This window comes from Oncorhynchus gorbuscha, linkage group LG17 (assembly GCF_021184085.1).
Source record: "Oncorhynchus gorbuscha isolate QuinsamMale2020 ecotype Even-year linkage group LG17, OgorEven_v1.0, whole genome shotgun sequence".
NCBI lineage: Eukaryota > Metazoa > Chordata > Actinopteri > Salmoniformes > Salmonidae > Oncorhynchus > Oncorhynchus gorbuscha.
This window is the reverse complement of record NC_060189.1, coordinates 41,927,937-41,943,542: the sequence shown is the minus strand read 5'-3', so window position 1 is coordinate 41,943,542 and position 15,606 is coordinate 41,927,937. Positions and strand designations below refer to the sequence as shown.

Below are 15,606 nucleotides of genomic sequence, written 5' to 3'. Positions count from 1 at the left end.
CAGAAGAAGATTGGGAGAATGTCATATGGTCAGATGAAACCAAAATATAACTTTTTGGGAAAAACTCAACTCATCATGTTTGGAGAACAAAGAATGCTGAGTTGCATCCAAAGAACACCATACCTACTGTGAAGCATGGGGGTGGAAACATCGTGCTTTGGGGCTATTTTTCTGCAAAGGGACCAGGACGACTGATCCGTGTAAAGGAAAGAATGAATGGGGCCATGGATCGTGATATTTTGAGTGAAAACCTCCTTCCATCAGCAAGGGTTTTGAAGATGAAACGTGGCAGGGTCTTTCAGCATGACAATGATCCCAAACACACTGCTCGGGCAACAAAGGAGTGGCTTCGTAAGAAGCATTTCAAGGTCCTGGAGTGGCCTAGCCAGTCTCCAGATCTCAGCCCCATAGAAAATCTTTGGAGGGAGTTGAAAGTCCGTGTTGCCCAGCAACAGCCCCAAAACATCACTGCTCTGGAGGAGATCTACATGGAAGAATGGGCCAAAATACCAGCAACAGTGTGTGAAAACCTTGTGAAGACTTGGAGAGCTACCGTCCAGCAGGTTTTTGCTCTAACCCTAGGCCTATTTGGGGCGTGGCTTTCCATTTGTTATTTTTGGCCACCTGTGAGAGTGAATGTCCTTTCGTGTGATTACATGCTCACTGCCAGCACGGAATCTTAAATTATATATGTGTAGGTACTGTGATACTAAACAGCCTGGAAATGTTTTCATTGAAGAGATGGTCACCATTTAGTTACAATATTGTAACCAGTTAATGTGAAAGTGTTACTTAAAGAAGGTGTCTGGAGTCATTATTTCATGTTATGGAACCAACTTCATATCTTGATTAACAGGAAATGTATTTGACTGCTTTAAACCCAATTGAACAAATGGGTTGTGTATATATATTTATTTGTTTGTATTTGTGTTATTTATTAGGTTTAATCAAAGGGGAAATGTAAGTTGACTGTTGAAAGGAGTCAGTTGCAACTTGAAATATAGGGTTGTTCATAATAATCTAGTATAACAGCTGGCATTGAATCATGTATTTATTTTCAACAAATGTGGTTTATTTTTTTCAATTAAGAAAACTTAACTTATTTACTTGTAACCCTGCAATGGTTTTAGGTTGATCCAAAGAGTAATATTTTTATAGTGTGGAAACAACTACAAAGGAAAGCACATCGCAGCTGTGCCAGTCAGACAGATGGCCACCAGATGAGATGAGCCAATGTTAAGTCTACAGGACAGGTCTCTGAGCCAATGGCATGCCTGCAGGTCTTCAGTATGAGCCAATCACGTGCCCTGCAGGACAAGTCTATTGACCAGTCTAGTGGGGCTGATTTAGGGACATTCCTGAGCTGCTTGTCTGAACAGCATGAAATCACAAGGCAAACAGTGACTATCCACCCCCACTCTAACCCATACCCCGACCCCCAGCCCTACCAACCACCCCCAGCCCCAACCCCCTCAGCCTCTGTGTCCCTCGCACTGACCAATCATCACTCCGTCCCCATGCCTCTGACACCCCACTCCACCTCTCTCCAGCACAACTAGGGAGCAGACCAGTCAGTTAGCTAAGCTCTGATTTACCAGTCATCATCATTCCTTTTTCTCCCTCCCTCTCTCTCTCTAGTCAGTCTGCCTGGTGAAATGTGCAGTTAATCATCTGTCATCTGTACTGCGGGGCATAGAGTCAGTAGAGTCTCTATACTGGCAGACTCGCCTGTCAAACCTTTTCCTCCTTTCTTTTCTGATCCTTGACTTTTCCACTCCAATGGCTTTTAAAGAAGAGCCAAACCTGTTGGTTCAGCAGGGAAACGCTCAGCTCATAACACGTACGACTAACAGAGAAGATTAAGATGACAGAGAGAGAGAGAAAAAGAGAGAGAGAGAGAGAGAGAGAGAGTGATAAAGAGAAAAAGAAAGAGACAGAGAGAGGCGCACACCAGAGGGACTGGTTCAGCCCAGTCAGTAGAATGTCTGACATAATGATTGCTCAAAGGCTGCCTCAGAGAGTCTAACTCTCTGTTCTAATTATCCATCCTTCTGTCCCAAGTGTGCACTTGTTCACTTGCCTTAATTGATTTATAAGGAAAGGACTGGTATGAGACAGACGGAAACCACAGGAGGCTTCTGGGGGGAGGACGGCTCATAATAATGGCTGGAATGAAGAGAATGGCATCAAACCCCTGGAAACCGTGGGTTTGATGTGTTTGATACCATTCCATTTATTCTGCTCCAGCTATTACTAAGAGCCCGTCTTCCCCAATTAAGGTGCCACCGGCGCCTGTGGTGGAAACTCCCACTAGCCCATGTATACACACCAATCCAATGCTTTTAAATGTGTGGGGTGAAGTACACAAGTGCATACCTCCGGAGAATTGAGGCGTAACTCATTGGGACCTTTCTGTACAGAGGAAGGCTGTAGCTTTGGTGAAGTGCTAACGGTAGCTGTACTGTGTCACATATTTGCTGGCTGTCGAATAATAATAGCCAATAATAACATTAACAATATGTTATAGCTGATATAAGGCGTATTTGCAGCACGGTAATGTAGTTTTCTAACTAGCCATCCAGCTAACGTTAGCTAGTAGCCAGGTCAGTGGAGTTGTCAGATGTTGATTGCTAGCTAACGTTACTGTAACGCTAACTAGCTTGTGCACACAGCCTGCCAGTCCATACCTGTGCTAAGATGATTCGATACCTAAACACCTAAACATTTTCAGATTGTTGGATTGAGCTGATGGTGGTGAGATAACATATAGCCTGAGCTAATAAGGTAGCAACTAACGTTACATCAGAGCATCCACACATTCTCTCCAACCTCCTTCAATGGTGATGGTGCTTTCAAGACAACTGGGAACTCGTAAAAAACCGAGGTCAAATCCCATGAGATGTTATCCCTAAATGTTCAAGCTCTAAAGCAGCTAACCTATGCTGCCATGGTGAATCTTCCTGGACAAAGTTGATGTTTGATCAGATGTGGGATGACATGACGTGCAAGCTGCCATGGCCTTATACTTTCAGTGGCCAAATCTAGGCTTTATCATGATCTCCTCTCACCTGCTTATAGCCTAGATCTCCCCCATGAAAGATAAATCCATGCTCAGACTAAAAACGTTGCTTTTCTGATCTTTGCTTCTGGTGTGATATTATAATAGATCTATTGTAGTCCAGTCAGTCAGCTCTATCATTCATGTCTTAACACTAGAACCACCATAGGCCAACAAACACTGATGTTTGATTTTGTATTTTTTTTAAATTGCCCCACCCCCCAAAATAAACAAGGTCTTGAGACTGCCCTGAATTTTCCTAAATGTTTTTAACTGTTTTCTCACACCTATTCCCAACTTAACACGCCGAGACAATGCACTGTAGAATGTTGGTACCCACCCAGGCGCTAATGCGTATATCCTTACTGGATGAATGGGTGATAATTGTGCACATTTACTTCACAATTTAATAAAAAATTAGGCCTAACTGAATGATAAGGAGGGTGAAGAGGTTGATTTAATTTGGAAAGACAATATTGTAATGATGAGTTTGTGTTACGCCTATTTATCAGCGTTGGCATTCATGTTTATGGCAAATAATTTGACCGGGCACAGCAGGTTAATTTAATTTTCTTTTGATGTTTTACTTTGCTAAAAAGCTGTTACAGTACTGATTTATTATTTATTTAACTATATTATTAATCACATTTATTGTAAGGGAAATGAAAACATGCTATGTGCTGCACTAGGCCTTGAGAATAATGCAAAACTTGTCCGTGGCTATCCAAGTTGACGAGCAAGGGGAAACAAACGATGCCAGTCAGCCCGCGTAGCCGGCCCATCGAAACTACACCTAAACTATACCAAAACGAATTTCACGCACAATAAGAGTTAGCCTATTGACACCTGAAACCCCACCTCTTTAAGGAATACCTAGGATAGGATATGTAATCCTTCTCACCCCCCCCCCTTTAAGATTTAGATGCACTATTGTAAAGTGACTGTTCTACTGGATGTCATAAGGTGAATGCACCAATTTGTAAGTCGCTCTGGATAAGAGCGTCTGCTAAATGACTTAAATGTAATGTAAATGTCATGCCTTTGATATGACACACACTAAGCTATGCGGCTACTTTAAGACAAATGGGCTGATCTGGGCGAGATATGTCACATAGCCATGGACGATGGACACATGAAAGCACACACACAGACAGACATGCACACAGCGACAACGGTAAACCATTCTTACTCTGAATGACACTGAGTCCAAACAGGTGACAGTCCTTCAGTCGGAGCAGGTCACACACCTGGATGAGCAGCTCCTGGCACAAAGTCTTCACCTGAGCAGAGAGAGAGAACACATAGCAAGAGGTTTAATGTCAGGATGTGCAGGGGGAGATCGGAGGTATTTAGACTAGGTCTGACCCCAATTATTCAACTGGTCAATTGTTTGGTCGTTAGGCTGTTGGCCGACCTAAATGGTTTTAGTCCATTTAGGTCGGCCAGTAACACACATACACTACCTTCAAAAGTTTGGGGTCACTTAGAAATGTCCTTGTTTTTGAAAGAAAAGCAACATTTCTGTCCATTAAAATAACATCAAAGTGATCAGTGAAGAGGCGACTCCGGGATGCTGGCCTTCTAGGCAGAGTTCCTCTGTCCAGTGTCTGTGTTCTTTTGCCAATCTTAATATTTTATTTTTATTGGTCAGTCTGAGATATAGCTTTTTCTTTGCAACTCTGCTTAGAAGGCCATCATCCCGGAGTCGCCTCTTCAATGTTGACGTTGAGACTGGTGTTTTGTGTGTACTATTTAATGAAGCTGCAAGTTGAGGACTTTGTCTGTTTCTCAAACTAGACATTCTATGTCCTCTTGCTCAGTTGTGCACCGGGGCCTCCCACTCCTTCTTTCTATTCTGATTAGAGCCAGTTTGCGCTGTTCTGTGAAGGGAGTAGTACACAGCGTTGTACGAGATCTTCAGTTTCTTGGCAATTTTTTGTATGGAATAGCCTTCATTTCACAGAACAAGAATAGACTGATGGGTTTCAGAAGAAAGGTATTTCTTTCTGGCCATTTTGAGCCTGTAATCGAACCCACAAATGTTGATGCTCCAGATACTCAACTGGTGTAAAGAAGGACAGTTTTATTGCTTCTTTAATCAGAACAACAGTTTTCAGCTGTTAACATAATTGCAAAATGGTTTTCTAATGATTAATTAGCCTTTTAAAATTATAAACTTGGATTAGCTAACCCCATGTGCCATTGGAACACAAGAGTGATGGTTGCTGATAATGGGCCTCTGTACGCCTATGTAGATATTCCATCCCATTCAAAATCAGCCATTTCCAGCTACAATAGTCATTTAAAAGATTAACAATATCTACACTGTATTTCTGATCAATTTTTGTTATTTTAATGGACAAAGTTTTTAGCTTTTCTTCCAAAAACAAGGACATTTCTACGTGACCACAACCTTTTGAACGGTAGTGTGTAATATATATACGCATATATATATGTAGACAGTGTAGACATATATATATGTATATACACTGCTCAAAAAAGGAAAGGGAACACTAAAATAACACATCCTAGATCTGAATGAATTAAATATTCTTATTAAATACTTTTGTCTTTACATAGTTGAATGTGCTGACAACAAAATCACGCAAAAATTATCAATGGAAATCAAATTTATTAACCCACGGAGGTCTGGATTTGGAGTCACACTCAAAATTAAACAAGTCAAAATGACGCTCAGTAGTGTGTGTGGCCTCCACGTGCCTGTATGACCTCCCTACAACGCCTGGACATGCTCCTGACGAGGTGACGGATGGTCTCCTGAGGGATCTCCTCCCAGACCTGGACTAAAGCATCCGCCAACTCCTGGACAGTCTGTGGTGCAATGTGGCGTTGGTGGATGGAGAGAGACATGATGTCCCAGATGTGCTCAATTGGATGCAGGTCTGGGGAACGGGTGGGCCAGTCCATAGCATCAATGCCTTCCTCTTGCAGGAACTGCTGACACACTCGAGCCAAATGAGGTCTAGCATTGTCTTGCATTAGGAGGAACCCAGGGCCAACCAGCATATGGTCTCACAAGGGGTCTGAAGATCTCATCTCGGTACCTAATGGCAGTCAGGCTACCTCTGGCGAGCACATGGAGGGCTGTGCAGCCCCCCAAATAAATGCCACCCCACACCATGACTGACCCACCGCCAAACCGGTCATGCTGGAGGATGTTGCAGGCAGCATAATGTTCTCCACGCCGTCTCCAGACTCTGTCGCGTCTGTCACGTGCTCAGTGTGAACCTGCTTTCATCTGTGAAGTGCACAGGGCGCCAGTGGCGAATTTGCCAATCTTGGTGTTCTCTGGCAAATACCAAACGTCCTGCACGGTGTTGGCCTGTAAGCATAACCCCCACCTGTGGACGTCGGGCCCTCATACCACCCTCATGGAGTCTGTTTTTGACCGTTTGAGCAGACACATGCACATTTGTGGCCTGCTGGAGGTCATTTTGCAGGGCTCTGGCAGTGCTCCTCCAGCTCCTCGTTGCACAAAGGCGGAGGTAGCGGTCGTGCTGCTGGGTTGTTGCCCTCCTACGGCCTCCTCCACGTCTCCTGATGTATTGGCCTGTCTCCTGGTAGCGCCTCCATGCTCTGGACACTACGCTGACAGACACAGCAAACCTTCTTGCCACAGCTCGTATTGAATTGCCATCCCGGTTGAGCTGCACTACCTGAGCCACTTGTGTGGGTTGTAGACTCCGTCTCATGCAACCACTAGAGTGAAAGCACCGCCAGCATTCAAAAGTGACCAAAACATCAGCCAGGAAGCATAGGAACTGAGAAGTGGTCTGTGGTCACCACCTGCAGAACCACTCCTTTATTGGGGGTGTCTTGCCAATTGCCTATAATTTCCACCTGTTGCCTATTCCATTTGCACAACAGCATGTGAAATGTATTGTCAATCAGTGTTGCTTCCTAAGTGGACAGTTTGATTTCACAGAAGTGTGATTGACTTGGAGTTACATTGTGTTGTTTAAGTGTTCCCTTTAATGTTTTTGAGCAGTGTGTGTATATATATATATATAAATGTGGGAGAGGCTCCATATGGAGGGTGTGCCTCCAGAGACCAAATCAAGCTCTGTACCGCATCGCCATGCGCCTCCCAAATGTTTTAACAATGCGGAGGGCTCTGTATAGCTCCGCATTGACATGATCGTTGACGGTAGTTGGGGGCAGTGCATCCTGTATAAACACAAATTCACTTCCTTGACAACAGCTCTACACTGCTCTGTGAAGTATGAATGCCCTGACTTCTGAGGGCATATCCCTGTAAATGCTGCATGGTCACAATGCAGCTGTCGGATTGACCATTCACAAAGATGCACAATGCACTTTCTCCCGCCAATTTGTGCACATTCATTGTTTCTTAACTTCATTGTGTGAATTGTTTGCTTTTGATTAGTATATCAATCCCAATTACATATTTCACCAGTACTACATTCACCATTCAGTCTTTCCGTTGTCATTGTCTTGTCACGACTTCCGCCGAAGTCGGCTCCTCTCCTTGTTCGGGCGGCGCTCGGCGGTCAACGTCACCGGCTTTCTAGCCTTCGCCGCTTCATTTTTTCATTGTTCCATTTGTTTTGTCTTGTTCCCTGCACACCCCCCTGCACACCTTTGTGTGGAATTGTACGTGGAAGGCTGGTTTTTCCTCTGTATTTTATTTCACGTGTTTCGTTTGCTTATTTTTGTGACTGTTTCGCGCCTTGCACTTTTACCTGTGGCTGGTTTTTCCTGTCTGTTTTATTCCGCCTGTTCACAACTATCTGGCACCTGATTTCACCAGTAGCGCACAACCCTGACATGTCTGAGTGGACACATTGTTTGCAGAGTGCACAACCTATGCTACACTTGTGACAAACACATTTTGGTTAATTTCATTCCTTTTACAAGTTGTAAATGTAGTCATTGTCTTTTGTTTGGAGCGCTCCAGTCAATGTTGAGTAAGGATGCACACACACAGAAGTAGGCCTATAGGCTACCTGAAAAAATCTTCCATCTCTCTCCCTTTCTATAACCACTCAGTGTGAAAGCAAAATGTCATACTTTGATCCAGTGGAAACGCCAAAAAATAGGCCTACCTGATTACTGCTTATTACTGCTGACTTGGACGGAAATAGGTACTCATTTTTGGGTGGTGGTACTGTTTATATTTAGGTGCAGGAGCTCCACAATACTTTTGAGCTAATATTCTATAAGAAGAACAGGAGCTCAAGCAGTAGATCATTTGAGGTGCTGGTAGCTTTGTTGCTGGTACTTCGCTCCAGTGAGCTCCTGCCCAAGTCATACACGGCTTCTTTCTCCTTTGCGCAAATAGCCCACAGCTGTGTCTGTCCCGAGCTCACTGGCTAAACTCTGAGGGCCTAGAATATTTTCGCTAGCACTAACTTTGGGGCTGGACCCAACTTAATAGTTGATAGTTGATGTGTAGCCCAATGGGATTTTTTTTATTCAGGATATTTTGCGACTTCCTGGCTGCAATGTTTTTTATTTGTTAGCTTTATGTAGGATATTTGTACATAGTTGGCAACGGCAATAGAAGTTCATTTTTAGGTTTGTATCATTTTCATCTAGATTTGGATATCATTTTTTGATTAACCACATGACAATGATTTTGAGATACGAAGACGTTATTATGAATGAAATGAAACTGTTCCACGAAAATGTGCAAATGAAACCCATGACTGGCACGCAGATTGGTATAAATGTTAAGATAAATTGGCATTTAACATGAGAAAGGTTACCGACTCATTTACATTTTACATTTAAGTCATTTAGCAGACGCTCTTATCCAGAGCGACTTACAAATTGGTGCATTCACCTTATGACATCCAGTGGAACAGTCACTTTACAATAGTGCATCTAAATCTTAAAGGGGGGGGGTGAGAGGGATTACTTATCCTATCCTAGGATAAGCTACTCCTCGTGTAGCCTATTACCAGCAACTTCAGGAGAGTAATGGCAGAATCTGCGAAAGCCAGCGAGAGCGGGAGGAGGATGACCGGGTCAGGTAAAAAAAAAAGCTCTGGTTATCTTGATCTCTGGCGCTCTCGTGAGGCATTTGTCTTATTTCATCAAAGCTTTAAGCATCAGACAAGCGCAATGCATACAGTTTATTTGATTAAAACACATAGGGTGTGTCTATATATGGAAAGATACATGCTTAACATTTTTGAGCAATCGATTTGTCGAAAGAACAGATGACTTTCGGTCAGCGACAGCCCTAAATAAGATACACTGTGATACAAGGATGAATGGAATTGCCAGTTTGAAAGTAGTTGTATACAATTACTGCAATTCCTGACCTTTGCTTTTGGATAATACACTTTGTCTTAATCACAAATATAATCCCAATTTAGTGACAACAGTTCCACTACACTCTTGATACCAGTGGTCTCACCTTATATGCACCTGAATAGTACTGAGATGCATGTATATTTATATTATAATCATTCATCAGATGCTCTTATCCAGAGCAACTTACAGTTAAAGCATTCATTTTAAGGTAGCTAGGTGAGACGCAGTACTCACATTGACGATGACGTTAAGCGTGTCGTCATTGGGGAGAAAGACACAGACACAGCGGCGGTCCTGCATAGCTTTGTTATTGTGGAAGCCGGTCAGTTTGTTCATCTTCGTGTGGCTGGGAGGTCGACAGGGCTCCTCCAGGCCCCCGGGTTGGGACACCCACCACCACCAGTACAAGTAGCGGTACCAGTACCAGCAGCAGTAGTACCAGCAGCGGCCCTGGTTCAGCTATTGCCCAGGCCCAGTGAGGAGACACGAGGCTTAGCAGGCCAGGACATGGGAGGCACCAGAACACAGTGCGGGGCCACACACTGTAGAGGACAGATAGAGGAATGGACATCACATTAGTACTGTTGCATGGACACACTGTAGAGGACAGATAGACAGAGGAGGGGACATAATATTAAAGCTGCTGCATGGAAATACTGTAGACGACAGACTGGAGTGATCTTCGTTGGCTATACCCAGCCTCGTCTCAGGGTAGTAAATTGGTGGTGTGTTGATATCCGTGTAGTGGTGTGGGGGCTGTGTTTTGGCAAAGTTAGTGGGGTTATATCCTCCCTGTTTGGCCTCGTCGGACGGGGCCACAGTGTCCCCCCGTCTCAGTCTTCAGTATCTATGCTGCAATAGTCTATGTGCCTGGGGGCTAAGGTCAGTTTGTCCTATCTGGTGTAATACTTCTGTCTTCTCTGGTGTCCTGTGTGCCCACCCCCCACTGTTCTGCCTGTGGCTATGGAACCCTGACCTGTTCACTGGATGTCCTACCTTTTCCCATATCTGCTGTTTGACCTGCTCTCTCTCTCATTCTCACCCGCACCTGCTGTCTCGACCTCTGAATGCTCAGCTATAAAAAGACAACTGACATTTACTCCTGAGGTACTGAGCTGTTGCACCCTCGACAACCACTGTGATTATTTGTTGATCCTGCTGGTCATCTGTGAATATTTGAACATCTTGAAGAACGATCTGGCCTTAATGGCCATGTACTCTCTACCCGGTACAGCCAGAAGAGGACTAGCCAGCCCTCAAAGTCTGGTTCCTCTCTAGGTTCTTCCTAGGTTCCTGCCTTTCTAGGGAGTGTTTCCTAGCCACTGCCAATTGCTTGCTGTTTGGGGTTTTAGGCTGAGTTTCTGTATGAGCACTTTGTGACACCTAAAAAGGGCTTTATAAATACATTTGATTGATTGAACTGAAGGCAACTGAAGACAGACTTAAAAATATGCGATCTCACGTCAGGAGAATGTCATCATGTTGCCATAGTAGTCCCTGGGTGATTTCTGGGTAACATCTGAACATCTGTTTGCCTGTTTCTGTCTGGAGAGGTACTGAAGGAATGTGGTGGTGTTGATTGTGTGACTGGGAGGGAGTGAGATGGGGATGGGCGTGTAACTAACTAACTGATTCCCCTTCTCAGCGCAACGATGCAGCGATAACACAACTGTGCTTGGTGATCTATTTCATGTGCATGCAAGCACACCTAACACCTAACACCACACACCTAACACCTAACACCACACACCTAACAGCTCTCTGCTGTATCAGGCTCTCATCACAACAAGACGGGAAAGCAAGATTAGTATCACACAAAACGAAGTTGGATGATTGATAACATTTTACTATGAGGGGGGAAACTCCTGAGAGCGAGTGAATAACAACAGTGTTAAAACATAAGATTGATTATCCATCATGTCTTTCCTCTTCTCTTCTCTTCCTACTCTTATGATTAAGATTATGACTCTCTCTTCCTACTCTTATGATTAAGATTATGCCTCTCTCTTCCTACTCTTATGATTAAGATTATGCCTCTCTCTTCCTACTCTTATGATTAAGATTATGCCTCTCTCTTCCTACTCTTATGATTAAGATTATGCCTCTCTCTTCCTACTCTTATGATTAAGATTATGCCTCTCTCTTCCTACTCTTATGATTAAGATTATGCCTCTCTCTTCCTACTCTTATGATTAAGATTATGCCTCTCTCTTCCTACTCTTATGATTAAGATTATGCCTCTCTCTTCCTACTCTTATGATTAGGAGTATGCCTCTATTGCATAATTAAGTTAACTAAAATCAATGGCTTATTTAATCAAATATTTTTCTTTGTGCCCAACTGTGTATATAAATGTATCTGTATCATTATAAATTATCTTAGGTCTTAAGATGTTTCTCTGTTTTGTTCTCTATTGAAATCATATCCCATTACACTTTCAGGCAGGAATATAATCCTCACTCCCAAATTAGTAATAACACTGCTCAGCACACTTGAGCTAAATGGTGAAAGAGGATGCCGGTGTTGGGCGGGGTGAGGAGGGATAGGGGAGAGAGGGACAAGGTGAGCCATATTTTGCATTCAGCATCACTGTGCCAAGGGAAATATAGTATTCTTTCTAACAAAGACATTTACATATATTTCAGGATGTTGTGTATCCCTGGAAATAATCAGAATTCATGTAAAAATGACCGTTTTGAAAATATAGCTCGTCTCCCAAAAAAGTGGCATCTTGGCACAACTTACATATGGGGTAAGTGAAGCTGCCTACAAATGTTTGTACTGAACTAAATATCACTACCTTTTTAAAACCATATATATCTTTATTTTCCCAAACACAATTCAACACAATCACAATCATTTAATATTTTAAGAATTTTAAGCAGATGCTTAACACTGTAGCCTAGCAGTTAAGTGTTGGGCCAGTAACCAAAAGTTCGCTTGGCCATTGGCTCAACTTACCCAAGCGAAAACATGTTGACTATATTAGCCCACACAGCTACAAGGATGCACTTTCATGCTCGGTTAAGGACTTAATTTTAAAGCTTAGAGAGACCCCAACTGATGGCAATTTGTCTAAATAATCTTAAAATGGTTTACTTTGGTTTAAATACAAGCATCATGAAAATTCTAACACAAATTAATTTGACTTGGTGAAAATCTTTTTTTTTTTTTTACTGAACTTCCTTACCTAATTTTCCATGTGGTTTCTTCCTTCACAGACTCCATGAAATAATGACCTCTTCCTAAATATTTGGTCAAAGGATTCATTTGGTGTATGGTGGCTCAACCTACTCCTTTGGTTCACCTTACCCCACCTCTCCCCTACTGTAATTTAGCAGTCAGACTGAGTGAGAGAGTAGTCATCAGATCACTAATGGTTTAGACCCTATAGTGTCATGTCTAGTGAGACATCATGACTACTATACGAGACATCAATGATCCATAGACTATTCTAGCTCTTGACAGATACCCCTCTCTTCTTCCATCTAGCCTGGGATCCACAGTGATATGCTCCTTTTTTCCATGGCTTCAACTTGGATTCCAGGCTGGGGATCGTCCATCCCCGGTATTGAAGGCTTTGTGTGAGGGAGAGGCCTGGATAATAACATTACTGCTGCCTTCCATCCCCTATTCATCCACAGCCCAGTAGAATAGTGATGCAACACCAAAGCTGTGTCCACAGCAGTCCAACCGCCAGACAGAGATAGACCCACTTCCTGCCTTCAGCCCGGGATAGCGGCAGGAACGTAGAAATTCTGTCAACGTGGCAAGCTAGCCTCAGAGGCAGGCAGTCTCATGACACAGAAAAACCACCCGAAATACAAACAGAAAGAAAGACAGAAAGTGAGAGAGAGAATTAGAGAATGCCTCTGAGTCTGTATGTCTCTCTGTCTCTCCCTCCCAGCTAATGTAACACCACAGGGGTGGGGTGCTCCTATGTGAACCTTTCCAGAACTAAAGACAGAGGCTGCACCAGACCAAAAACTCCCCTGGAACATGTAGAGAGAGAGAGACTGGAACCAGGCGGAGGTGAGAGATGGGGGGTGGGAAAGACATTATGGGAGAGTGGGGTAAGTTGAGCCACCCCTTGTTTCGAGAAAACCATACACTAAATGAATCATTTGACAAGATATTTACAATGTCATTTCATGGAGTCTGTGAAGGACTAACCACATGGAAACAGTGGTAAACAAATTACGTCCCAAAAACTGATTTTCACCAAGTCAAAATCATTTAATGTGTTAGAGGTTTCATGATGCTTGTATCTATACCGAAGTAAATCATTTAAAGATAGTTCAATACATCAGTTGGGGTCTCTATAAGCTTCAAGATGAGGTCCTAAACCTGGCATGAAAGTGCATCCGTGTAGTTGTGTGGGCTAATATAAAGTAAAATAAAAAATAAAAATGTCCCTTTTTCAGCACCCTGTCTTTCAAAGATAATTCGTAAAAATCCAAATAACTTCAATTTTCATTGTAAAGGGTTTTAACACTGTTTCCCATACTATAGTTCAATGAACCATAAACAATTAATGAACATGCACATGTGGAACGGTCGTTAAAACAGTAACAGCTTACAGATGGTAGGCAATTATGGTCACAGTTATGAAAGCTTAGGACACTAAAGAGACCTTTCTACTGACTCTGAAAAACACCAAAAGAAAGATGCCCAGGGTCCCTGCTCATCTGTGTGAAAGTGCCTTCGGCATAATGCAAGGAGGCATGAGGACTGCAGATGTGGCCAGGGCAATAAATTGCAATGTCCGTACCGTGAAAAGCCTAAGACAGAACAACAGGGAGATTGGACAGACAGCTGATCATCCTCGCAGTGGCAGACCACATGTAACAACACTTGCACAGGATCGGTACATCCGAACATCACACCTGTCGGACAGGTACAGGATGGCAACAACAACTGCCATCAATAATCCCTCCATCAGTGCTCAGACTGTCCTCAATAGGCTAAGAGATGCTGGACTGAGGGCTTGTAGGCCTGTTGTAAGGCAGGTCCTCACCAGACATCACAGGCAACAATGTCGCCTATGGGCACAAACCCAACGTTGCTGGACCAGATAGGACTGGCAAAAAGTGCTCTTCATTGACGAGTCATGGTTTTGTCTCACCAGAGGTGATGGTCGGATTTGCGTTTATAGTCGAAGGAATGAGCATTACACTGAGGCCTGTACTCTGGAGTGGGATTGATTTGGGGGTGGAGGGTCCGTCATGGTCTGGGGCGGTGTGTCACAGCATCATCGGACTGAGCTTGTTGTCAGGGAAGACATCCTCCTCCCTCATGTGGTACCCTTCCTGCAGGCTCATTCTGACATGACCCTCCAGCATGTCAATGCCACCAGCCATACTGCTCGTTCTGTGCATGATTTCCTGCAAAACAGGAATGTCAGTGTTCTGCCATGACCAGCGAAGAGCCCGTATTTCAATCCCATTGAGCACGTCTGGGACCTGTTCGATCGGAGGGTGAGGGCCAGGGCCATCCGGGAACTTGCAGGTGCCTTGGTGGAAGAGTGGGGTAATATCTCACAGCAAGAACTTGCAAATCGGGTGTAGTCCATGAGGAGGAGATGCACGGCAGTACTTACTGCAGCTGGTGGCCACACCAGATACTGCCTGTTACTTTTGATTTTGACCCCCCCTTTGTTCAGGAACACATTATTAAATTTCTGTTAGTCACATGTCTGTGGAACTTGTTCAGTTCATGTCTCAGTTGTTGAATCTTCATACAAATATTTACACATGTTAAGTTTGCTAAAAGGTGCTTAGATGCAAGTGATTGTGTTGAATTGTCTTTGGGAATTAAAAATAGACATGGTTTTAAAAAGGTAGTGGTAATATTTCATTCAGTACACAAATGCCTAGGCTCCTCAACTTGTACCCTGCCCCTATGAATAACTTTGGACAAGCTATGATTTCAAGACTGTGATGTTTATATGAATTCTGATTATATTCAGGGATACACAACATTCTGAAATATATGTAGATATGTTTGTTAGAAATAATACTATATTTCCTTTGACGGAGTGATGCTGAATGTAAGAAATGGCCCCATTCAACCCCAATCTCCCCTAAAATATTAGAGAGAGGAAAAGAGAATGACTCACAACAGGCCAGACTGGAGAAATAGAAACATTTCAGATTAAATACATTTATAGAATGAGAATGAGATGGAGAATGAGAGAGAGAGAGCAAGAAAGCGAGGGAGCACTCAAAGCACAGCCGTTTAAAAAA

At 43.3% G+C, this 15,606-nt stretch overlaps 1 protein-coding gene across 2 annotated transcripts in view; it reads right to left on the bottom strand.

Moving 5' to 3' along the window:
* The window catches only part of LOC124001834 (FERM domain-containing protein 6-like), a 75,478-nt gene that overhangs the window by 18,194 nt on the left and 41,678 nt on the right, over positions 1-15,606 (bottom strand). For both annotated transcript variants that reach the window (XM_046308951.1, XM_046308952.1), the window contains exons 2-3: positions 9,596-9,903; positions 4,248-4,338 (exon numbers count right to left, since the gene is read on the bottom strand). In XM_046308951.1, coding sequence (XP_046164907.1) covers positions 4,248-4,338; positions 9,596-9,697 — 193 coding nt within the window. In that variant the 5' untranslated portion in view covers positions 9,698-9,903. The remainder of the gene's footprint in view (positions 1-4,247; positions 4,339-9,595; positions 9,904-15,606) is intronic.